The sequence below is a fragment of the Pyrus communis genome, chromosome 17 (genome assembly GCF_041283825.1).
Source record: "Pyrus communis isolate YQ-2024b chromosome 17, ASM4128382v1, whole genome shotgun sequence".
NCBI classification, from domain to species: domain Eukaryota; kingdom Viridiplantae; phylum Streptophyta; class Magnoliopsida; order Rosales; family Rosaceae; genus Pyrus; species Pyrus communis.
The window spans coordinates 3,750,935-3,776,298 of NC_142581.1; the positions used below are offsets into that span (position 1 = coordinate 3,750,935).

General features: G+C 36.4%; 3 protein-coding genes across 4 annotated transcripts; 2 read left to right on the forward strand and 1 right to left on the reverse strand.

Annotated features, from left to right (window-relative positions):
• Window positions 1–465: 465 nt before the first annotated feature.
• LOC137707573 (cyclic nucleotide-gated ion channel 2) lies at window positions 466–4,151 on the reverse strand. Its single transcript, XM_068446472.2, has 7 exons — window positions 3,997–4,151; window positions 3,252–3,897; window positions 2,436–2,651; window positions 2,020–2,342; window positions 1,818–1,929; window positions 1,239–1,562; window positions 466–1,162 (listed from the first exon to the last, which is right to left on the reverse strand). The coding sequence occupies exons 1-7, from the start codon at window positions 4,023–4,025 to the stop codon at window positions 674–676; spliced, it is 2,139 nt and encodes a 712-aa protein (XP_068302573.2). The 5' UTR covers window positions 4,026–4,151; the 3' UTR covers window positions 466–673.
• Window positions 4,152–18,220: 14,069 nt separating this feature from the next.
• On the forward strand, window positions 18,221–23,281 carry LOC137708227 (uncharacterized). Of its 2 annotated transcripts, XM_068447259.2 has the most exons (7): window positions 18,221–18,359; window positions 20,522–20,940; window positions 21,393–21,542; window positions 21,675–21,933; window positions 22,016–22,234; window positions 22,371–22,513; window positions 22,784–23,281. In XM_068447259.2, the coding sequence occupies exons 2-7, from the start codon at window positions 20,575–20,577 to the stop codon at window positions 23,081–23,083; spliced, it is 1,437 nt and encodes a 478-aa protein (XP_068303360.2). In that variant the 5' UTR covers window positions 18,221–18,359; window positions 20,522–20,574; the 3' UTR covers window positions 23,084–23,281. The 2 variants fall into 2 exon arrangements, with proteins under 2 accessions (XP_068303360.2, XP_088545568.1); XM_088689442.1 differs by lacking the exon at window positions 18,221–18,359 and having other exon boundaries at window positions 20,094–20,940.
• On the forward strand, window positions 18,850–20,103 carry LOC137708228 (uncharacterized). Its single transcript, XM_068447260.2, has one exon. The coding sequence runs from the start codon at window positions 18,850–18,852 to the stop codon at window positions 19,657–19,659; it is 810 nt and encodes a 269-aa protein (XP_068303361.2). The 3' UTR covers window positions 19,660–20,103.
• Window positions 23,282–25,364: the final 2,083 nt, after the last annotated feature.

The window sequence follows — 25,364 nt, forward strand, 5'->3', positions numbered from 1 at the left end:
GCTTTAGTTGTAATCCAGAGTATCCAGTATTGTATAAATGTGGATGGTTCCTTCCTATCTATGGATTCACATCCCAACGGAACTGTGCTTCGCGTTACTTAGTTAAATTTTCTCTGTGTTTGATGAAATTTTTTCCTGTGCCAAACTTAAGAGGTGGCGCATAACAATGTAAAGAATTAGAGTGGTTTAACACATGGAATATGTAGATATATCGTTGGTGTTCTTTTATTCATAATTCAACGTAAGGATATGATTGTCCAAAGCAATTAATCTTAACGGAGAATTGAGTTTAGATGAGATTAATGTATGATTTAGACAATGCCTTTTTAAGTATAAAGCTAACATTAGAATAGTTTAGAATATCATCTTCATTCCAGTGGGTTAAGCCATTTGACCACAATAATATGTCTGCCCACTTGAACTCAAGTTCGAAAATTCTCTTATAAATTAAAATAGTTTAAAGTATTGTATTCTCATGAAAATAATAATATTAAAAAAGATATTATCATAGAACAATATTTCTACATACACTAATGCTTTATTGAATTCAGACCATTATTTTAATTGATATGTTAATTAGGGAAAGTGGATTAGAACGTGGTCTGAAAATGTGGCCTAAATAGTTTTATTTTCTACATGAAGAAGATTTTATTAAACATTAATTGAGTGCTATTTATTCAAGGTGATCGTGTGGCCTAAGTGACATGAACATTGCAGCATACTGCAACAGCTTCCGCTCAGAGCCTCCATTTGGAATCACAGGAATCACCGGACCTCGATTAGTCCTCAACCTGTAGCGGCGCCAAGCGAATTGTATGTTCACAGCTGCCCATGTTCTCCAATTCGAAGAGTAGTATCTCGCAGTTCGCTTAAGCCTCTCATTGGCAAATTTGTAACGGAAGTGATCCGTGATGTATCTCAGATCGACTGCATTGAGGCCAAATGCTTCTGTTGATTCAATGCAGGTGAATGTCGCAGATGAGGCTGGAAGGCGGTCTATGAATGGCCGCCGAAGGCACCAGGAGAGCAGCTCATCGCCAAAAAACCCTCCCGGTTCAAGCACATTCGTTCCCACCATGCCTTTGCTTAGGCCTTGCGTGCGCTTAATGCGTCCACGCACTATAAATAGCATCTTCGGCACAGGATCTCCTTCTCTGATTATCTGTTTAAATTAATTGGGATGTAAATCACGTGATCATAGAGTAATTAAATCACTTTGCAGATGATCAATTTGTTACCTTTTCATCTTTGGAGAAGACCAGAGGCCTAACCCTATCACAAATGTTGTCAAGAATAAGATCATCCAAGTTGTCGAACAGGGGAACCTTTTTGATGAGGTCTAAGCATAAATGGCGCTTAATCTCCCTCCGGAGCCCTTCCGGCAAGTCTTTGATCAAATCCATCTCATCTTCTCCCCCCATTGTCACCCATCTATGCCTTTCGTAATGGCGTACTCTTCGTCTCAATCCAGAAGGCAACTGCCTCCGCTTCATCCACCATTCCATGTCTCTGCATCTCAGCTGCATCTTCCTTTTCTTTGCCATAACGGCGTGGAGAAATACCTGCATCAAGCATTGTTCAGTACGCATAGTGAGATCAGTTGTTTCTTTTTTTTTTTCTTTTTTTTTCTTTTTTTTTTTTTATTTTTTATTTTTTTATTTGAGCATATATTCTAATCAAATTTAAACTACGAGACAAACTGCTCTAGCTAAATTTGCTACGGTGAAGTCTATTCGTAGTCAGGTCACTTGGCCGAAAAAGGTAAAAAATAAAAACCCAAAAGCAAAATATACATCATTATGTATGCGAAAAGTCACCTGAATGTTCCCAATCAACAAAGTGAAGAGCAGCAAGCCACTAAGCACAACGCATATGCTGAAAATCACTTCTAGCCAGTGACTTGTAGGTTCAAGATCATTCCCAAATGTACTGCAATTGATCATATAATTAATCATATAAATTGTCTAATATTCGCATGATTACTAGTTAATCACGAAGTTTACTTGCTTAACAAGGTACCTGAGAGTCATTAAACCCCAAAAGATGGGATAAAGGATCTTAATAGCAAGGGAGTTGCTAGATATGACAGGAAGAGCCAACTGATAGATTCCATAGTTAAACGTGCCATTGACATCGAGGCAGAGTGGCGGCTTTCTCACCACGCTTGCTGTTGTGTTGCCTCCACAAGTGCTTCCACTCGTGGCGGCCGGTAACAAAAGCTGGTAGCAAACTTCGTCCGAGCAAGACAAAGAGAGGTTGCAGTTGACATTTTGGTCACAATGTTGCCTTAGGCACGAAGCTACACGCTGAATCGCAAGCACATACCAGCATCCCCCAGCAACCTAAAATCACGGAACAAAAATTAATTAAGCATAAAGAACTACAATTAATAGAGATTTTGAATAGTAATCACGTAATTTGACGATTCTACGTACGTGAGAGGCAATGAAGTAGGCGATGAGGTTGAGGCCAAAACCCCACCAAATGGTGCCAAAGATGTAGCCTGTGACCTTTTGCATTCTTCTCATCAAGGAGATGCTGTGGTAGACTTTTGGGAGGAATTGGAACAAAAAAATTAAGAGAAGAATGGTCATGATCACCTTAATCTTCTCTTCTTTTATCAATTTTGGAAGAACCAGCCAGAATACTGCCTGTAAAAACAAAGATGCAGAAAGTGTTTCTCAGCCAAAAATCTGCAATTTCTCTGCAAATTGGTGACAAAAAATGCAGTTTCTGACAAACAGATTTTATTGTGGGCTAATTAATTGGGTAGAGGTATCAGCACATCTATTTTTATTTCTCATACATCCCCATCATTTTTTACGGTTGGATCGAATGAATTGAAGACAATCAATAACAAAAAATTAATAAAAGTATGTAAGAAGTAAAAATAGGTGTGTGAATAGTACTTTTTATTAAATTATGTCATAGTAATGTGTACCTTATATCATGAAATATCAACCATACCATTTCTCATATCGTATAGTATATTGTGATCATTACACTAAAAAAAAATTTCGAAAGTTTGTGCTACCTTCTAAAAATCTGGATAATTATATCATATGAACGTGAGGCGAGAAAAATTTTAGTTGGACTGACAGCAGCTCTCATATGAGATGAGATCACGTGGTCGGGTATTCTTACCCTAGTTTTTTCATGTGGAGACCCGTAGAGATACGAACTCATGGGCAGTTCCGTAATTAAACAAAAGATATGATTGAAGAGGATGAAAGGCCAGCCAGTCTACTAACCTGGGGAACGGGGAGGATGACGAAGGCGTCGAACCAGAAACCTTTGAGAGATCGAAGGTAGTGGGAGGAGATCGCACGTGCGTCCCACACGAGCTTCCCGCAGCCGACCACCAGAGACTCCCTCGACACGTACGCCAGCCGGAACTGTAGCCACAGGTGGCACAGGTGCACGGCGTCCACGCACGTGCGGAGCACGGTGACAATTGCTGCCAGCCCGCCGTCCATGTATAGGCAGGGCGTCCCGCTTCTTCCAATGGAGAGGGCGTAGAAGAAGAGCGGGTCGACGGCCAGCGCCATCCCACGCGCGAGGAGGAACGCGCGGTTCCAGCGCTGGACGCGCTTGCTGCGGGGGTCAAGTACCGGGCCGAAGGGGCTGGCTGGGCGGTGGCGGGAGAGACCCTTTTTGAGGTCGGAGCGGGATTGGATGGGGATCAGGGAAGAGCCGGCGGAGGCCTCCCATTGGGGCTGGTGGGCGGCGTCGCAGCTGGTGGAGTGAAAGGCTGGGACCCCCACCTGAGTGCAGGCGTAGCATTCGACGGAGTTGGAGATGATTGGGGTGTTCATGATGTCTTCGATGTTGTTGGAGTTGTGGGTGTTGTTGGTGTCGTCGCTCTGGGAGTTCTGGCGCCGGAGAACTCGGGTCCACCTGTTGCATGTCAGCACACCCATGCAAAAGTAAGCAATTATACATAATTTAATTATTTAAAGAAGAAGTACGTAATTAATATTAGGAATTAGTAGTAACCTTGGGAGGAAGAAATGGGAGGAGGACATGGTGATGATAAGGAGGAGAAGGCAACCATGGGAGAGAGGAAGAGAGAGTGTTTGGGAGAGCGAGTGATATCAGTGAGAGTGACTCAAAGATATATAAACACATATATGTGTAGATGAAATATTCTGATAAATAATGGAGTATAGAAAGAATGGGTCACTGTTGACCCTAAAAATTACAAAACCTACGTGGTGCGCAGGCCGAGTAACTAATAAGCTAACTACGTCCTTCGGTCGAATGCGGGGCGTGCCAACTCGTCGGCCGAGCCTGGCCGAGGAGTAAAATTTGTTGATGTAGCTTTGAGCGCGTCGCTGACTTCTTTAACTTGCGATTGCGACCGAGGAAGGAACACTCTCGGTCTCTGGGTTCTATAGCCTGAAGACAAGGCTGCTAATTATGCAGAGTTCACAAATCGTACGAGCCCGATTCGGTCACTGTGATTATATTCGTGAGAGTATAAGCACGTCGAATCGAGACCAAGGTGTATAGGCACAGGTACTCGAACGTGATGTATGTCTTGATGGTAAACGTAGTTCGGCCGTCGGAATGCCGAACCCTGAAACTCACTTGTGAGTATCCAATCATAAAACCACTCGGCAACCAGTACGCAGAGCAATGTAATTCGTAACACCTAACTATGCCGAGAAGGCTAGCAAGGTGACATCTGCCAACAAAGGTTCGAAAACCTTTCTCGACCGAGACTTGGATAGATAATCGGTCGACCTCGACGCAGTGCTGTTTATCCAAACTGAAGATGCTTCTCGGTCGGCTGATTCTGCGGCAGCAGTGCTGTTTATCCAAACTGAAGGTGCTCGCCGGGCGCTTCCACAGTGCTGTTTATCCAAACTGAAGGTGTGTCGGCAGAAAAAGAAAAGGAAAAAATCTCAAGGTGTTGAGAGGTTTTGCGCAGGGCAATTGTATGCTGATTTGAAGGTCCTTTTCTGTTGTACGCTCTCTTGTATTTATAGTACCCCATTCCTTGAAACCGATTCCGATTTGGATTGGGAGTCCCTGCCCCATTTCGATTCTAACTCGAACAAACCTACTCCCACTGGGATTCTGAATTTTCCTTCTTTTCGGGACTCCATTCCTTGCCGGTCGAGACTCCTGGTTGTACTAGGATTTCTTCGACCCTTTTCTATTCACCCGGACTACTTAGGATAATATTTGGCCAACCCCGCCAGCTTTCCTGGGAGTTATTATTCGGCCCATAGTATTTATCATCACCTTGGGCCGAGCACATCCTGCCGCTCGGCCCAACAATAATATTTTGGGCCCAAACAGTCACCCATAACTAGCTACGGATGGGAAACATTTTAGCAAGTCTTCTAATTACGTGACATATCTAATCATCCCATATGTTATCAATTATTGAATATGGTTATGTTCGTTAACAAAAATGGTGAGTTGATTATGTAATTGTTGATATATTGTTTTCGATATGCTTGTCAATGAAGGTTTAAGTAAAAATGACAAACGACATAACATCATTTTATTAGATCGCCAGACTAATCATTTTAATCATGTGGCGTGTCATCATCTAATATGTTATTGATCATTACCAATAGATTTATAAAGTTGATATTATCAATATTCACAACTCATATTGATATACTTATCCGATGAGAATTTACATGAAAAATAAATTGACGATCCGACATAATGTTATTGGGTAATCGGGCCAGCCCTCTCAATTCTCATCAAGCGGTGTGACCTTTAGTTTTTTTCCTAGGTAGGACTGTATGAATAATATTTTGTGTCAGGTAGCACATGAAGATGAAGAGGAAGGGGCAAGCGAGGGGACGTCCATAGAATTGGTGAGCTAAGGCAACGTGGTTAACTGGCTTTTCTCAACGAGTTTGGGGACCACGAATGACCACTACTTGTCACCGGGCGATGTTTACAGGACCACCAGCCCGCAGGCCACCCTCTTTCTCCTCTTTCATACGTGCTCACCGTAGTACCGTGACATTTGTAAGTTACTGCGCTTCTACACTTCAAGGGGTTAATATCGTTTTTCACCAAACTGCATGGGCTCATGACAAACAAGTTCCCGGCTACTTCTATTAAAATATAATTTTGCATTAAAGAATAAAAAACTGCACTTTCATGAATAACAATATACTTCATGTTTTGTAGACTACATAATATGACAGTTGATGATTGAATTCTTTATTTAAATCTTTAAAGATTGAATTCAACCATCAATAGATGTCGTCATGTGGTCTATAAAATGTGGCCTAAAAACATAGTTTTTCTAACATTTGCCATTAATAAAATAGAAAGTATCATTGTTTATTTGTGTGAAATTAATCAATAATTTAGTAGTATTCAATGAGACTTGTTATTGACACTCTAAAAAATCATTTTACACACCAATCTTTTTATATTTAGAAATAAATATACATTTATAAGGAGTGTAAAATGACTTTTTTTAGAGTAAAAAGTTAGAAAGAAAAAAAAAAACCTAATGTGTATGGTAGTCGATAGTTTGGCAAACCGAATATCTTTTTTTTGACTTTGAATGCACGGAGCTGATTCGAGCATTCTCCTGTGATGTCTACTCATTTTGTTAGATGATCTTTTTGAGGTTTCGAGACAGAGAACCGATTGTATAGACTCTCAAAGCTAAGTTCTTTTTGTGGCCTTTTCTTTCTGGTGTTTCACCAAGAAAAAAGGGCTAACGTACCAAGGGGCATATGATAACCCAGAAGGATGTTCTGCTCAATCATTGAGTGTTTTGATAGTCGCAATACCCCCTATGCATAATTGAATTGAAAGTATTATCCGTGGTCCGCCCAAAAAAATAAATATATAAACAATAATAATTTATTTTCTAAGGCATCACCACCACACCTTTTCAATGATCTAATTATCTCAACCTCATGTTGGATTTCGATCTGATCAACTATTTCCCTTTTGTATGGCTAAGAAATAAAAGATATCTACTTATTCTTATGAGAATAAAAAAAAAGAATTATAAAGTTTAAGGTGCTAAAAACTTCACGATCAGAACTACGCCCCAAGATCTTCTTTTCTTTTGGACTGTTTCCCAACGTGATTTCAACATGATTTGATTGATGTCTGTAAAAAGGTGTCGTGCATTGGCGTCTCGTCGTCTCGAGTGTATGTTGTGGTAATTAAGTGTCACATTCGCAAGTATGTATATTATGGTTTGATTTGCAAATTAAGAAGTTAATAATTTTCATTATCCCTTCCTAATAATTTTCCAGATTAATAGGTTAAAAATTATATTTACCTTTAATTTCTCTATTTGAATACTAATTAATCACTGAAATTTCTTAGAATAACTCCTCCTTGTTATTTACTTTTAGGCTTCATATATGACCTTTAACGATATTGCAACAATGTGTTAACATTTAACATCTTAATTACAAGCAAGAAAAAGTTACACTATGATCATCAAATTAACAGTACCATATATAAATTCATAATTTATATATATATATTTTGTTATAAGCGATATTCTACACTAATGTAAACTAAAAAAGAAAAAAAGTTTGAACTCAAGACGTAGTGAGTTAAGGAAAAAAAGTTCTAACCTTTAGCTTGAAGTACATAACATTATTCATATAACATTTTTTTATTCAAATATGCTAACTATATATTTACATAAACAAGGTGACAAGATTTTGGAATATCGTCCCAATCTTTCATTGCTTAAGCTGACTACTATTTTGCATGTGGACATAAGTATTGTCCTTTAATTACATATTCTTTCCTGCACGTATTCCAAAAGTTACTTACGTTGTGACCTTTTTGTTTAATTATTTTCTTTTTCACCTCAAAGCTTACGTACGAATAAGCACTGCATGCTAGCTCGCTTCTAACTTCTCCCAACCTTTTCCTCTGTGTGCATGCATGGATAGCTTGCAAACTCTCTTTCCCGCTGCTTCTGAGTGGAAGGTTCTTGTATGAAGCCAAGCGTACGAGATCGTCAAACAGTTTTGTACCACTGAACCAAACGAAATGCAGTTATGCAAATGCCCGATTTGTGAACATTAAAAATTGAAAACTTCTGTAGCTTCTTATGTGCATCCCCTTTTGAGATTCAAATATAGATGAATATTGGATCGATGGATGTAGAAAATGGATTAGGATTATCTCCTCTTCTCCTTACATCCATTTTTATTCCCTCATTTGATATTCTCTATTTTGTTTTTCTCTTTCTATAAAAAATTAATATAAGATGTTGACATAACTTAACCGTGACCGTTCAAATAAGAAGGAAGAAAAAAAAGAGGGAAGAGAATAGTCCACATTTTAGGATCTTACAAAATCACATGCATCTTTTGTCAGTCTGAACTGAAACGAAAAACAACAAATGTATAAAATGGATCGATGTGTAAGTTGTAGAAACTGTTTAGCTTTGTCACGTTGCTAAATAAAAGCAAAACGTGATGCACGTACGATTGTGGCCTGTAGAAGTAGAAAGTACAATGAAGGCATGGAGAAAAGGTAGCAATAATGAGTACCCAACGAAAATTATACAGCACAATATTAGCAAAGTAGCTCGTCCAAATTAAATCAAATTGTAAATGTTCTTTAGGAGTGTCCTTCTCCCGCTCTAGGGAGAGCTTTAAGGAACTTAAACACATCAATGGATTCTCTCTCTTATTTTTGTTCCTATATCGGTTGTACGCAGGCAACGTTTTCCTTTGGACTTTGTGCCTAATTTTTTTGAAACACAACTGTTAAAAAATTTCATATTTGTTGTTAATATTTGTGTCTACGTGTGTCAATATTCGTAACCAATTGATACTTAATCTTTAGTGATCATTAATATAAATTAGACACATTTTGGCTTTTCCTCCAAATTACTCTTACCCTGTACAAAGGGGTCTAAAGATAATGAAATGACACACTTTGATTTCTCCTCCCAATTTCTCTCATTAATTTCTTTCTACATTTTTATCCCCAACAATATTTTATTTTGATGTTTAAATATTAATTATTGTTTTGAATGGAAGTTAGATTGAGATCCACCGGTTTGGTTTGAAGTGGAAGTGATAAATGGAAATATTAGTTCTAATAATATTTTCTGAGAACTCTACTGGCCAAATGTTGTATAGAATACTGTGAATTGCGAGGTTGCTTCGGTTCGCATGCAATGATTTTGGCTCCTCGTTGAAAAGCTTCAGACTTCTTTTCCTTCATGCATATGGCGTAAAAATTGGGGAAGTTCAATTGACTGGTTTCAGCCAAAAGCTGTGATACTGTTTCGGTAAAAAGGAGTTGGAACTGTTAAACCCAAGGATTTTGTTGCCTGTAAGAACAGGCATGCAGATGCCTATAAATACACAAACGGGGCAGCCACTATCTGATGGGATATATATATATATATATATATATATATATATATATATATATGTTAAGATGAATAAGGAAGATGTATTGAGAGGGAGGAATTTGAGAGAAAACAGAGAGAACTGCAGTTGTATTATTGTTATCATACACGGCTCTATTTCCACATTATATCTCCTAACAACATGTACAGAACTGCCATTTTCCAACACATATTGTCCTCACTTTCATTTTCAGAAAAGCTTTTCAAATCAAATTACCATTTCAGAACCTGTATGAAACTAAATCGAGTGGCCTATGGACAAATCCTGGGGCTACATTATCCAAAACTCTTGTGTGTGTGTGTGTGTGTATTTTTCTCTCTTTTTTTGTCTTTGACATTATATGACGTTTAGAAGGGTTTTTAAAATAGCTAAAAGCGTTTTTGGTAAATATGTTTTTGAAACCAATAATTTGTATACAAGTGAATCTTGAAAAAACACTTGGAGTGCTAGTGCTTCTTGCAAAAAACACTTCAAGTGCTTTTGGAACCTAAAAATTTTTTTCTTTAAAAATAATTTCAATTATTTTAAAAGCTCTCCCAAACGAGCTCATATATATTTACAAAAAAAAAAAAAAAAAAAAAAAAAAAAAAAAAAGAAGATGATTTCACTCATCCTTTTACCCTAATTTCGGGACCTACAGAGTTTGGAATTCTACGGGTACAAGGAAACCATAGAGACCAGAAACGCCAACATCAATAGTGATATGTAATATGATAATATTTGTATTTTCATCAATAATTGAATAGATCGTAAGCATACATATATCAAGGGACAAATATTTTTACAAACACTTTTACACTTCTATGTAATCTTTAGATTTTATAATATTTAACAGTCTAAATCGATTAAGAGTGATGTGAGGAATTTTAAACATTAAATGATTTGGATGACAAGTGGTCATTTACCACAGTGATAGAAATTGTGTAGTGCCCTTGCATAACGGCGTATGTTCGAACCTCGTAAGTGGCTAATCTAACATCTAACTTACTAATGCTATCGCTTGACTAAAAAAAAAAAAAAAAAATTGAATGATGATGTAGACTATAATTATTAAGGAAAATACTAATCTAAATTAAAAACAAATCTCTAATAGAATAAAATTGAAAAAAAAAAATAATCATTTGAATCCTAATAACACAAAAACATGAAATCTTTCCTTTGCCGATGAGGTCTGTAGTGCCTCTCTTCTTTCATTTTATAACAAATAATCCTAATAGTAACAAAAAAAATAAAACCATGATTTAACAGTAAAAAAATCATGAAATATGACCTGACAAAAATAAAAAGATTTTTCAAAACCTAAATTTACCATCCTACATATATGAACAATAATATAAAATTTAAGGTTTTATTTTGCTTACCTAATGAAGATTCAAGGCATGGAAGTTGCAGACATGGGGATTTGGAGGTTGCATACCTCCTTTTTTTATTTTCACAATTATAACTAGGGTTTCTTCTCTTTTTAATTTTAGTTTTAATTTTTTTTTTCCATAATAAAGGCTACAAAAAAGTGTAAAAATGTTTATAAAAATATTTGCCCCTCTCTCTCTCTCTCTCTACACACACACACTTTGCTCATATGTGGCACAATCTAATTATAATTTTTTGTACTCAATTATATGCCGTACCTATATATATATATAGAGACGCACTTTGCTCATATGTGGCACCATCTAATCATAATTTTCCGTACTCAATTATATGCCGTACCTTGGAATCTTCCCAGTAGTTGGAAGAACTTGCCTTCCCTTTTGTCACCATCGATTACTCTCAGCCTCTCAACTTTGGTTGGCTCCTTCGGGATATTTCATATTTGATCTGCCTTAATCCACCAATCAGAAAATTTGGTCTGTTCCTAAACCTAAAAGGTGAAAATAATTATAAGAAATTCGATTTAGGTCGATAAATAATTTCATCCTTCGGCATATGCCTATGATCATTTTGTTTTTTAGAATACGTCAATTCGAAAAAATCACCTCTCCAACTAAGGTTAATAAAATGGAGACAATTTTTCTCTTCAACTAATTATAAGGTGAATACCACTTACTGAAATTTCTCTTTATTAGGATCTCCTTAAAAGCATACAATCTCAAAATATAAACAGATTATTTACTTTAAAGGGGGTTGTTAACTAGGTTAAGTTACACTATTGACTTGCTATAATAATTTAGTATCGAACGCACAATTCACGAGAGTCAAACCTTAAGATTTTCCACTTAATTACAAGTGGAGAGTGGCATTAGTATTAACATGTGTATGATGGTGATTGGTTATTGGCATAGATTGGTCTAGTTGATGTGAGTTGTTAGAATAGTTTGTTAGAAGGTTATAGAATTAGATTAGTTAGTTCGTAAACTTGAGAATTGGGCAACCGGTGTTGTCTCTTTTATGAATATAATTTGTGAGTACTCTCTCATTTTTGTTAGTATATTCAAATCACAAGATATCAATAGAAGCTTTCATTCCTTCTAAACCTTCATCTTCTTCTTTCTTTCTCTATAGTATGGATATACAGTTTGTATGTAAGATCCCACATCGTCTAGGGGAGTGATCTTTATATATATATTCTCATCCCTACCTAGCACGAGGCCTTTTGGGAGCTCATTAGCTTCGAGTTCCATCGGAACTCCGAAGTTAAGCAAGTAGTGTGCGAGGTCACTCCCATGATGGGTGACCCACTGGGAAGTTATCATGTGAGTTTTCAAAAACAAAACCGTGAGGGCATGGTCGGGGCCCAAAGCGGACAATATAGTGCTACGGTGGTGGAGCGGGCCTGGATTATAGTGGGGACCTGGGCCGGGATGTGACATTGCATATAGTTAATAATTAAACTGTAATACCAAGTGACAAAACCACTCAATGTTAATTAACTCAATCTTAAGAAAGTCATACTTAAAATTAATTTTGATATGTATGGCTTAAGCATCGTTTGAGAATTTTCTCAATACTTTTAGTGTTATCAAAATCATATATAAAAAAGTGTAAAACCCCAGAAAATCCGACTCTTCAGCCCCATCATCTATGTTTATAGGATTCGCTTGAAAACTGAAAGTGGCCGCATTGTTTTCTTTTCTCATGGCCATTTTTGTTTATGTAATTTTACTCTTTTCCTCTGAGTGGAAGGTTCCTTAAAACAAGTGTGTACATAAACTGTATATAACTACAAATCGAACACGTATTCTTCACATTAGGAAATGGGGTCATCACTACTTGTCACTTTACCAGTTTCCTGTACTTGATGAGATAAACATCTTGTAGTTTCGTCAAATAATTAAGAATAACCTTCCAAACTGATATAATTGTTGACATTGAAATTTCGGTGAAATAAATATTCACAACACATTAAAGTTTTGATATGCAAGGGTATACGTGGCATACACCATATGTCGAGTCATCAACAGTGACACGTGTCAACACTTGGTAGAAATGAATTATTTGATTTATTTGATTTTAATTTAATTAACTCAAATATAAATTGATGCAGTCATATCAAATCAAGTCCTGATTTTTTCGTCAATTAATCAAGCCCACAATTAAGGCCAAATCCATTCGTAAGCAAAGCTTAGATAGTCTATAAATACGAGGCTCCAAGACAAAGAAGATGGGATAAAAAAATCATTCACACCCAAACGTTGAAGTTTTGAAACTTTGAAGCTCTCAAGTACTCTAACCCCCAAACACTCAAACACTCAAGAAGATTCGGAAAACTCGCCGCAACCTTCGTCAAACCCATGACGAACCACCAAGCATCCCTACACATACCCATTTTTCCATTGCCAAGATCAAGTCATTGCGACCCTTGGATCAACAACACTACACACCTTACATTTCGGAGATCGAATAAAAGGATCAAGTTGTAAAGAGATTGTAACCCTAAATTTATATTAATACAAATATTCTTTGTACACGTGTTATCTTGTCATTTGTCACATGATTTTCGTGTTTACAATATTATAATTAAGTGACAAACAAATCTAATAATTGAAACAAATTCAAATATTTTTATTGCTTTTTGGAACTTGAGAAGATTTTATCTGGATCCCTTCTATCCGAATTCTCCAGATCTTTCAATTTTCTGCATTCTTCGATGGGTGCTGGATCCAATTGCCGACCCACCACGTCCACACCATCATCTTCTTGCCTCCGGTTGCCCAAAACTGGAACCAAGTCCTCTCAAATAGAGAAAGAAAAGGAATAGTAAAAAAAAAGTTAATTAGTTCCTGAAAGTTCAATTTTCAGTTGAATGAACAAAATTGAAGAATTCAGAGGATCCGGATGGAGGATCCAATTCTCAATTTTTCATCAACTTATCTCATGACCTGTGAACTGTGAAGGGTAGGACCCTTGTTTTTAGATTCCTTATCAATCTTAATTCTGAGAGCATTAAATATTCAGCAGTATAAACTTTCGTCCTATATCGTATCGTTCACATTATTCTTTGCAAAACGTGGTGCACCGTGCACGGGGGCAGCTATTACTAATTTAGTATAAAAGAAGTTGAGGTTTTATTTTATTTTATTTTTAATCAGATTCAAAGTTGAGACTTGACTGGGATAGAAAATAACAAGTTTAAAAAATGGGAATTCTGAAAAGTAACAAAAACAATTGATGGTTAATGATTCTTTTCAATTAATTTATTTACGCTTAAATAACATGCAAAATAATTAATAATTTTGAGATTCGGTGAGTTTGGGTAAAATATTTGAAAGCCACTGGTTGTGGCCTGGACCATGTAAAACCAATGAAGCAATTGATATTCTTCTAAAATTCTGATATTAATCATGTAGAATTAATTAGAATAATCGATCAATATTAATCAAGTGAGAGCTATGTTTATCGGCATATATACATCATACATATATATATATATATTAATTTTGTCTTCTAAAATTCTGATATTCACTTGTGCCACTTGACACATAACCTTTTTTCTGAATCGTGATCGATCTAATTTAGACCATCATATGTGTATGATTCAGACTGAAGATTACCCAGCTTGCAGTGAAGCAAGTTGGAACCAAAGCTCGGGACCATCAAGATTCTTAATCTCCATCCATAAGGTCTGCAGTTGTCAAAGAAGTATAAACCCTTAGCATCCATAAGTCCTTAACTTGCAACTCTTTGTTTTTTTAAAGGAATCATTGTGATCTTGGTGCAACAAAGTGTATATATGACATTCCCATCATGTAAGAAAAGAGAGATAAGTGCAATAAGGTATACACTCTGTTGAACCTAGGTTTCAATCTATCATCGGGTATAAAAACATAAAACTAGAAATTAATATATGTTCATTTTGTAAATATTCTTTATTCTTACCAATGTTCATTATTCTTAATTACCTAGTAATTCCATTAGTTGCACTTCTTTTTATTTTGGTCCAAAAATTTTCTATTACTCTCAAAATTGATGTTTATCATTTTCTTAAGGATAATACTTGGATACTCATTAGTGAGTATCACCTTTTGATTTTGTCCAATAATATTCTAACACTTTTTTATGTTAGACATGTTATTTAATTTTTTTTGGACTTAAAAAAAAAGGAACACGTGATTTTTTTATTGAGCCAAATCAGAAAGTGAATACATGCTTACTAATGAATAACTAAATATTATCCTTCCCTTAAGATGACCTAGAGTCTACTTTGTTAATTGGATAGTGTTATTCACATACCTATTTTAAGTCATACACACCCTTATTAATTTTTTGTTCTTGATCTTCTTCAATTCATTGGATCCGACAGCCAAAAATTGAGGAGTGTGAAAAATAAAAAGTAGATGTATGGATATAACTACCATGTTAAATTAACGAAACAAATTACAGTGCATCTGATGACGTAGCCCTAGAGGAGAAATTTATAGTGCTATCACTTATCAGTTATAGGTAAGTTATAGGTGAAGAAATAAATAAAATAAGAGGGGGAAACTGTTAAATTCACAAGACGCAAACACAAATTAAGATATGGTTATGGATATGGTCCATGTGGATCCTTGATGACTCACACATATAACAAAAAAGACATTCATTTATTAGCATCACAACAACATTCTTGGTTCTGGAGTGGTTCTTGGAGTTTTGGTGTTAAAAGCAAAACAGTTAGGCATGCATACTCATCACTAATTTGCTTAAAAATAATGGAAAAAGACAACAACGTTACTCACGTAGGCCGTAGGGCCTGTAAATTACAGGAATAAATCATTTTCCGATTGCTAATTAATCTTCGTTGTCAATACATTCAACAGTCTGTACGTACTACATTTCAAAACTCAAGGACTAAAAAGTCTCCCGGCGTTACTTTCAAACCCTAATCAAACATTAATATATGGATTAGGGACCACAGTACAAAATAATTAGAGTAAGCATTAAGCAAGATTCCGTAATACAATAGTATTAGTTTAGCGAACACTACGGCTCTAGCAATCTAGCTGCTCGTACGCCTATGTGTGATTGTTCTTCGTTGATGGATGTAAGCATGGAGCTTATAGATTCACATTCATCAACAATTGTCAATTATTGACCACACACTGGATCATGTTTTAGCTGTTGATGAATGCATGTGAAATTCACGTGACAAGTTTATGTATAGACGCAATGAAATCTCATTCATCGATCTAAATAATCTATAAAATGTGATATGATATGTATCCATACAACATATATAGTTGAGGCATGCATGATCGCGTGAACCATTAGTTAAATCAATTACAAGAACGATTGACAAACACTTTTGTTTGTGCTTCTACTTTGAACGGTCACGATTAAGCCACGTAAACTCTGACTTTTATATAAAGAGAAAAACAAAGAAGAAAATGAGAGAGGGAAGGAAAGGGGAGGGGATTTGGAGAGGAACTTGCCAAAGAGAAATTTTTCAATGTGTCTGAAACATAGGGCGGTATACCACATGTAATTATATAACTGAAGGAAAATTTTATTTTTTAAATATTCGTCCACTTATGTAATAACATGTGATACCACGCTGTATTTCAGACACAATGAAAAATCTTTTCTTTCCAAAATGCACAACCTCAAAAGTTGAAGTTGATAATGCATAAACCCCGTGTCACCCGACATAGTAAAGAAGGTTAGACCAATGTGTGTGGCTTAATTTTGTTGTAGATCCCAATCATGAATATGTACATCTGCTATAGTTTATCCACTTAGAGATTCTTTCTTTATTTAATAATTATTTTATTAATTGCAAATTACATTAAAATTCAGTCACAGAGAACCAGCACAACTCCATGAGAGGGTACATCAACAACACTTTGTACTTAAGGTCAGTAAAAAAGTTTATACTGAAAATAAACTAAAAATGCAAACACATGCGTAGAAGTAAATGCTCATAACCAGTTCAGTTATAATCCCCCTGCTGCAAATAACCAGTAAATTTCTAGAGAGAGTGCATCAACATCATAATAGAAAATAAGTTATTCATCCAGTAACAACCACAAAAATAATGCAAATATGCACATAAGTCAACAGGCTTAGTTAAACGAACCAACATAAAATAAACTTAAAACTACAAGCTCTCACATAGTCAAATTGACATCATCTTTGGATCTCAAGACGGACCCATCAATCCTGACCACTCAATTTAAATCATCCGGCCATCATTAGTCCCATCTCACTAGCCCACCTTACATACAAAACCACACCTTATTTCTCTCTTGAATGATCCAGATTGCTAAGCCAGTGAGCTTTAGAGTTTAAGATCCAGAGTTTGAGAATCAGAGATGATCTCAATCCCACCGAGTCATGTTCATTTTTCGTTTGTAAGAACTTAAAGATTAATTTGTTACCTAGGTAGATGAGGATGAATTCACTTTTCACGTAGGTTGTCCGCATGGTATGAGCGGTCAATATCACCACCAGTTAATATCACCACCATATTGATAGTACAACAATGGTACGGTATTTATAGAAAATTATTATAGACACTCCACAAATTTAACTGTGAACTTCTCATCAGAGTAATTTTCTTTTTAAATATAGAAAGTTTGGAGTGCATAATTAAATTTTTGAAGTGTCAATAATAGTTTTATATTTATATACTATCAATATAATAGAAACTAGCAGAGAGCACACACTTTATGTGTGTGAACAATTTCTCTTAATAAGTACATTTTTTTTAATATTATATAATTACTGTTTTGTCCTCCTTATGTAAATATTGTGTATCAAAAATGAGGGTAAAATTAGAAAAATAAGTATATGATTGTCATTTTCTCAAAAAAAAAAGAAAGTAAAATAGGAAAAATATAGATATGATTGTCATTTTGTCAAAAGGTACAAAATTACTATTTTACCCTTATTTTGTCAATAGTGTATCAAAAATGAGGGCAAAATAGAAAAAAAAAAAAAGAGGAAAAAAATTGACAATGAGGATTCGTATAGAAGAGTATAGATAAGTTATCAATCCACTATTAATACAGGCCATGCGCAATTCATGTGCATAACCCGCGTGCGCAGGAGAGAATTTCTGGGTAGATGAGTACCTTAACAAAGTTTAGGTTTTTGTTGGGAATGGGATTGGTTTCTGGGCTATTATAAATGGGCCACAAATTGGAAGCCCAATAATATAGTCTCCAACTTTGAATTATGGGATCCACAAAAATTGCTAGATTTGGATATGGACTATGCTATCTCAAGCCCAACTGAAGAATAACCAAAACGCAACGTTTTGCCACTCTGAACCGCCCAGTAGAGCGACTTCGACGTGACGACGTCGGCAGCTCGTTTAACCAAACGCCACTTGGACCACATTCGGAGCTTCGAGCAGCAGGTGAGGTGACCCACTCCATCGCTCACCGCTCAAAACCAATTTCCAAATACCCGAAAACCCAAAAGAAGAAAAAAAATCTCGATTCAGTTCTCTGTCTCTCTCCTCTTCGCAGCTCACAGAGAGAGAGGATTGAGGACTCTCCCCATCTCTCACTTAAAAATTTGATTCGAAATCGCCCCCTGCAATCGGTAAGATCGTAACCCACTTTTGTTTTATCATGTTTGATTCTTTGACTTTTGATTTGGATCTTGCGGGGTTGATTTTCCGGACCTGGAGCTAAATATTTCTGATGGGGTTTCTTTTTAGCTGTTAAAGTTTGGATCTTTTTCGAATTTTATTAAATTATGGATTGTTTGATTTTTTTAATTGGGGTTTTGGGGGTGCAGTAATTTTGTAATGTTTCGCTGATTCGTCTGAATGTTCTGGTTATTTGAACTCATAGATGTAATGGGTAGATGCATCTGTGATTTGTTTAATCCCAAAGCATAAAATGTGATTAGTTTAATAGCAAGTGCGGTTAAAAAAAGTCCAGTTTCCTGATAAATTTACTGTGTGTTTTTCTTCAGGTCTGAGTTTTACTAATGCCTTAGTGTAGCTTCATCATGGTTGCTTTGAGATACTGCTAAGTAATTTTAGTTAGTGATGATGTGTTAGTGAGACGGTGGTTGTGGTAAAAAAATGTGGAATTTTGCATCCAGCTGCATAGCTGGAAGTGTTGGATTGAAAAACGACCCTCTAAAGCCGATCCAAGCAGCTCTCGAATGTTCTGATGACGAGAGTTCTTCGGTCGTTGGCAGAGAGGAAGGACTAGAGTGCCCCATATGCTGGGAATCGTTCAACATTGTTGAAAATGTGCCCTACGTTTTATGGTGTGGCCATACCCTCTGTAAGAATTGCATTCTGGGATTGCAATGGGCGGTTGTGAAATTCCCCACTTTACCAGTTCAGCTTCCGCTTTTTATATCCTGCCCTTGGTGCAATCTATTGTCCTTCCGGCTTGTTTACAGGGGAAATCTCAGATTCCCTCGCAAGAACTACTTTCTTCTCTGGATGGTTGAGAGCATGAATGGTGATAGGGGGCCGAAATCTAGTTCTACCTTCTCTGGTGATAATCAGTCAGTCTGGCCGGCTAATGGAAACGTATCTGTGGGAACTCAAACAAGCCACGGTACCCACAGGAGGGGGCAACATATTCGCCATATCGAGCAATCTGGATCGAATCACAATCATGGCCCTGTCAATAATTACCTTAGTGTGGAGCGCTTGCATTCTTCGATTCGGAAGTCACTGTTTTTCTTCGTTCATTTGACAGCAAAGTTCCCGCTGGTTGTCATATTTCTCCTGATCATCTTATACGTAATACCTGCCTGTGCCGCCATATTGGCTTTGTACATAGTCATCACTGTTGTGTTTGCTCTCCCGTCATTTCTTCTTCTGTACTTTGCATATCCTAGTTTGGATTGGCTTGTTAGGGAAATCCTCACCTGAGGGCCGAGGCGCTGTTGGCTTTTTTGTTCACAAGCACTATGAATACAACTTTGCTCCTACACGTCAGTGGCGCCTTCTATCCGTACTTTTAGTATGCAATTCGACGACTTACCAGGTTCTAAGATGCATTGTTATTGCCGGAATCATTTCAGCTCTCATAGATGTTGGGTCGGGCAAGTTAGTTTCGGAGATTTTGTTTCACGAAGATAACGACTTCACGCCTATGGCAATGCTTTTGCTAGAAATACAGTTTGATTAGGTTTTACAGGGTTCTTGTTTGTATGAAGATTTGTGTTGAAATCAATATGTTTTGTAGTTTCTATTGCTTTTACTGCAACATAGTTGTAGGTTATTAGTAGTTGGTTTTGAATTTTTGGTTGTACATATTTTTCGTAAGAGCGTTCGGGCTCGAGTCATTAGTATATGCTTGTTTGTTTGTTTCAATTTTCGCGATATTATGTTTGTAGTTGTTGAGATTGTAGGACGACGACATAGTTTTGATAAAATTTCATCGAAAAACACACGTTAGGGGCAAATGTAGGCAATTTCATCGAAAAACACACATTAGGGGCAAATGTAGGCGATTTACGCCTACATGCTAACGTTGTGTAAAAAGAAATGGACGGAATTAGTCATTGTCCTCGAATTGCAACAATCAGTAAACTTTTGGGTTTAAAATCGCAAGCGTTAAAATACATTGACCAAATGAAATTCATAATCTTGCTCAAGAAATATACCATCGATGAAATTGGTTCGAAACTTCTCGATGCTTCCTCCTTTTCTCCTCAAGAAGTTATTTATCTAGCCTGTCTATCCCTACCATCCACAATAATTCTAAAAATTCTTATAAAATCCATGCCAGACAATCGGACTGGATCCTCCACGTGTCAAAAGCACAACCTGGTATTGCAACCTATGACTATGCATTATGTTATGCACCACTCCTCTCCTAGTGGTGCCGAAGGCAAAGTGCTAACAAAAAGTTTCAGAAAAACAATGGCAGCCATTGCCGTTTCTTCTCCAAAATCCTCCATTTTTCAGAACCCAATCTCTCGCAGAGAGCCAAGTTCCAGTCTTTTTGGCGGGTCCTTGAAGGGTTTTTGTTTTCAGTTGAGACCCGGAAACAAGAGCAGAAATGGCATCAATTTGGTGGTTGCTGCCACAAACTCCACCACCATCAGTGGCAGCAGAGGCCGCGGTGGCGACCGGTTTTATATCAACTTCACCGGGTTTCCTTTTCCACTGGGTCCTTTTCTCAATAGAAGCACTACTAGGACTGAGGTAAGCTCGTTTTATTCTTTGCTTTTATTCCAATTAATATATTCGTAGTTGTTTTCAGCAGATAATGGCTTAAAATTTGGTGGTTTTGGCTTATGACATGATATGTTTATGCTCGCACTGAAATTCTGATCTTCCAATGTTTTCGGTTTTCATGTCCTTTTTCTCACCCTAGTAGAAGCATGTTTATTAGAGCTTTTCGGATGGTAAAAATCAATGAAGAGAGAACTTTTCACCGTTGAATGTCCAAAACTTCAAAGACGGCCTTGTAGATTTTGATTCTCGGGGTGCCTTATTGGTTGAACAAGTTATGTATCGATCAAGTAACCAGGATACACAAAGCTATGATCTTTGAGTGCACAGCAAGTTTTTACCCTGGATGACCCGAGTGATTGTATGTTCATGTGAAATGTAGCTTTTGCAGTAAGTTTACTCTCTTTTCCGCGTGTTCGTAGGCTGTGAAAGGCTGCATATGGTTATTTGAGCAAGAGCAAGCATTAGGCTTCAGCAGTGTGTCAACCAACATTAGAATGACAGTCATCAAACTAAAATCCGGAGGATTGTGGGTCCATGCGCCCATCGCTCCAACCAAAGAGTGTATTCAGGTTATATTTTGCTTACAATTCTTTCCATTTATACCTTTTTCTTGCTGAATCTTCTCCGAGGATCCGTGAATTTCTGCATATCCGTGCTTTTGTTATCCAACTTTTGTTATGAGTGTTCTTGTCTCTTGCCAGCTTCTGAAAGAGTTGGGGGCTCCCGTAGAATACATAGTTCTTCCTACATTTGCTTATGAGCACAAAATTTTTGTTGGTCCGTTCTCTAGAGAGTTCCCTCGAGCTCAGGTATGGGTGGCACCAAGGCAATGGAGTTGGCCTTTGAATCTCCCGCTGGAGTTTTTTGGGATCTTTCGTGCTAAAACCTTAAAAGACGAGGATTTTTCCACTCCATGGACGGATGAGATTGAGCAGAAAGTTCTCAGCTCACCAGAAGTTGGTAATGCAAAGTGCAAAAGTGCCATCCGAGACTTCATTTTTATAAAGTAACTGCAAAAACTCATTTTCTTGTGGATATTCAGGTATCGGGCCATATGTGGAGGTAGCTTTCTATCATAAGCGTTCCAGAACTCTACTGGTAACAGATGCTGTAATTTTTGTGCCAAGACAGCCACCTGATTGTATCAGCAAAGAATCCTTGTTGGCATCTGCAAAGAATGGCTTGGCGGTAAAACTTCTTAGCAAAGGAAAAAAAGTATCTCAAGAACCAGTAGTTGACAACAAGATGAACCGTCAAAAAGGTAGAATCTCCATTCCTCCATTCCAATCCGAAATTTCATTATGGCGTCATTTTTGGTAAAATGGTAATCCAATTGGAGAGTTATCATGTATGTTTTGCTGAAAAAAGTTTTAAATAAAATGAACTTTTCGGTGTAGGTTGGGAACGAATGGTTCTTCAAATTTTGTTTCTTGGTCCATCAAATCTGTTGGAACCGAATGCTAGCTTTGCTCAGATGTCACAGAAGCTGATTGTTTCACCCATTGTAAAGACTCTTGTCTTCAACAAAGTTCCTGAAAAGGTAGTTGAACCATTCTGATTGTATTCAATTTAGCTCGCTTTCGGTATGCAAACTAGTTAGTGAAATCGCCAAATGTTATTGCTAACTAAGGGACAAAGGCGTGGTTAAATGATATTCAGACATCTTTTTTCGGTGTGTGTGTGTGTGTAATAACCAGACCAACACTCTGCTTGTATTCATTTATCAAACAAAGATGACAAGAAATTGTTGGAACTTGTATGCATTTCAGCACTATGACCATTTGTGTCTCAAAGCATTTTCATAATTCAGGTCAGGGATTGGGTTGATGGAATCGCGCGGGACTGGAGGTTCAAGAGAATAATCCCTGCTCATTTTGCAGCACCAATCAACGCAGGCAGGTCTGATTTGTTAGCTGCATTTGCCTTTCTGGATGACCTTCTGGATGAGCCTTATGTCACTCGCCCATCACTCTCTCTTCTCTTCACATCACTATTGGGAAAGGCTGCGAGCTATTTCCCTCCCGATGACATGAAGACTTTATCATCCCTCGATCAGTTTTTGGTCTCGGTTGGAGTTGTGAAAAAGACCGTCTCAGGGCGCAAACGATGACATAACATGTTATGCAACATGCAAATTTTCCGGTGGAGATTTCACCTCTTGAATTTACTTACTCATGAATGGTTATGAATCATAATGTTTTTGTTATTTAACATCCTAAAGTTGTATTCAATTACTTGTAGTGGAAGATTGCATGATATTATAGTACAGAAGCAAAAGGTGCAATACAAAGTTTCTTCTTGTGTTTTACTTCGAATACGTCACACCATAATAGCGTGCTATTAATTTATGTGTTATAATAGGGGTAAACGACATAGTTGATAGGTAAAAAACTTAAGATATAATGTTAATAAATAGATTCACGTGTTATGACATGAATGAATTAGTAATACTATGTGGCTATGTGATAGTTACACTGAAAAATTTCTTGAAATAAAAAAAAAAAAAAAAAAAAAAAAGTTTATTGGTAATACTTTGTATTAATAGCCATCTATTTTTGTAATTCATTAGTAGGATGCTGAAAACTGACGTAGCGGGGTACAAGAATAGAAGGATCGACAAGCGTCAAATTCAAGAGCATAAGCTGAAATTTATGAGTACTCCGGAATCTACCATAAAATAGAGAAAACTCTAAAGTTTAATCGATAATAATATGAATAATTTGAATTAAAACCCCAATATAAGCCTTCATATAGACGTTAATTCTAGTAGTAATTTACTCAAAACTTAAAACTTTCCAAAACCGATTCAAACAACCTGAATATTCTAACGATGCGTCTTTTTATATTTTATTACAAAATACTTTATTGTTGAATGCGAATATTATTCTTACGTTATTTCTTGTCAATCATCCACCATTGTCTTTTCTTTAATTTTAACCACTTAATCTACATCAAAATCTGAGCCAACTTTAGATATGAAGTGTTTTATCTTAATTTTCTCATTGACGACATATTAATTATAGATAGAAGAATGGTATGTATGTAGGAACATATGACCTGGTAATTTTGTCAATTGCCATGATATTCAACAGGCAAAAGCTTCAAGGAAAGCAGCTGATCATAAAGCCAGTTGTTTCAATAGATTATGGGAATATTTCCCTCAAATGGATAACTTAAGGACTAATTAATTATCTGAAAGAGACTAATGAATTATGATTACGACATTGATACTTGAATATAGAACAAATCTACTTTATTGTTGGAAGGTCAACTCCGCAACCAAATTCTTCCACCAACTGTATTTAGCTTCTGGAGAATGATTATTAGGTGTTGATTGATGTAGGTGTCACACAAGGTTTCAACTTTCAACTTTCAACTTTCTTAATAAAAACGAAAGTGAATTATAGAAAAGCATTCGAAGTAATTCCTACAAATAGCATATACTGATACTTTATACAGGATTGCAAGAAGCACTTCAAGTTCTTTTTTAACCTAAAAATATTGTCTCTAAATGCATTTTAAGACATTTTAAAAGTACTTTCAAACGAGCTCTAATTATTATAAGATGAAAAAAAAGTTCGGAAACAAAACACTAATTGAACCAGTTACAAAACTTTGATCAAAAGCGAAACAGGATAAATGCTAAAACGCCAATTAAGGGGCACTAAATAAGGGTTCATGTACGGTTTATCATTCGTAAATTATCCCTTCATTTTTAGTCCTGATTAAAATTTTGTAACTAGCTCTTTTAACTTGTAATACATATTTTTTAGTCAAAAGAGTGGGAGAGAAACGAAGGTGACTTTTTCTTAATTACTCTATTGTCTCTTGGCCCTTTTTTATCTTTGCTCCAAGTTTGGGTATTGCTTTTACATCAAGCTTTAACATACACTTCTCCTCTATTGTGGAGAACATGGGGACAAAGTCGTAATGCCTTGAATTCACAAGATGACTCTGAACTGTCGGTGAAGTGAATTTTACTTAAACATGCGCGTGTAAATGACTGTGAACTCTTAATGAAATAAAAACACTAACCACACTTTGTTTCTGAATTTTGAGAATTAAGAACCGACCTTTTATTTGTTTAAAAGGAAAAATTAATAAAGAAATTATTATATCACTTGCTACACCTTGATATAATGTTATTTAGTCGATGTAGATATATTCCAGAACTTTGATTTAATCGTACTTAACTTTGATATGATTGAAATATGTAACTTCGATCAATTCAACTTCCCTAAAAATTATGCCAAATTATTATATTTAGTCCTCTTTTTCAAATTAGTATATTTAGTCCTCTTTTTCTTTCTCTTGACATTTCCTCTCCTTCTGTCGTTTCATGCCAACGCAAATCGGTCTTAATGCTTAAATAAAAACAAAGTTTAATAGTT

Excerpts from the sequence above, each read along its gene's own strand:
- LOC137707573 (XM_068446472.2), bottom strand. The coding sequence starts at position 4,025 with ATGTCCTCCTCCCATTTCTTCCTCCCAAG. Across the intron at positions 3,898-3,996 it reads TCCCATTTCTTCCTCCCAAG|GTGGACCCGAGTTCTCCGGC; the intron begins GTTACTACTAAT and ends GACATGCAACAG. Across the intron at positions 2,343-2,435 it reads CCTACTTCATTGCCTCTCAC|GTTGCTGGGGGATGCTGGTA; the intron begins GTACGTAGAATC and ends CCGTGATTTTAG.
- LOC137708228 (XM_068447260.2), top strand. The coding sequence starts at position 18,850 with ATGTGGAATTTTGCATCCAGCTGCATAGCTGGAAGTGTTGGATTGAAA.
- LOC137708227 (XM_088689442.1), top strand. The coding sequence starts at position 20,278 with ATGGACGGAATTAGTCATTGTCCTCGAATTGCAACAATCAGTAAACTT. Across the intron at positions 20,941-21,392 it reads GAAGCACTACTAGGACTGAG|GCTGTGAAAGGCTGCATATG; the intron begins GTAAGCTCGTTT and ends GCGTGTTCGTAG. Across the intron at positions 21,543-21,674 it reads CAACCAAAGAGTGTATTCAG|CTTCTGAAAGAGTTGGGGGC; the intron begins GTTATATTTTGC and ends GTCTCTTGCCAG.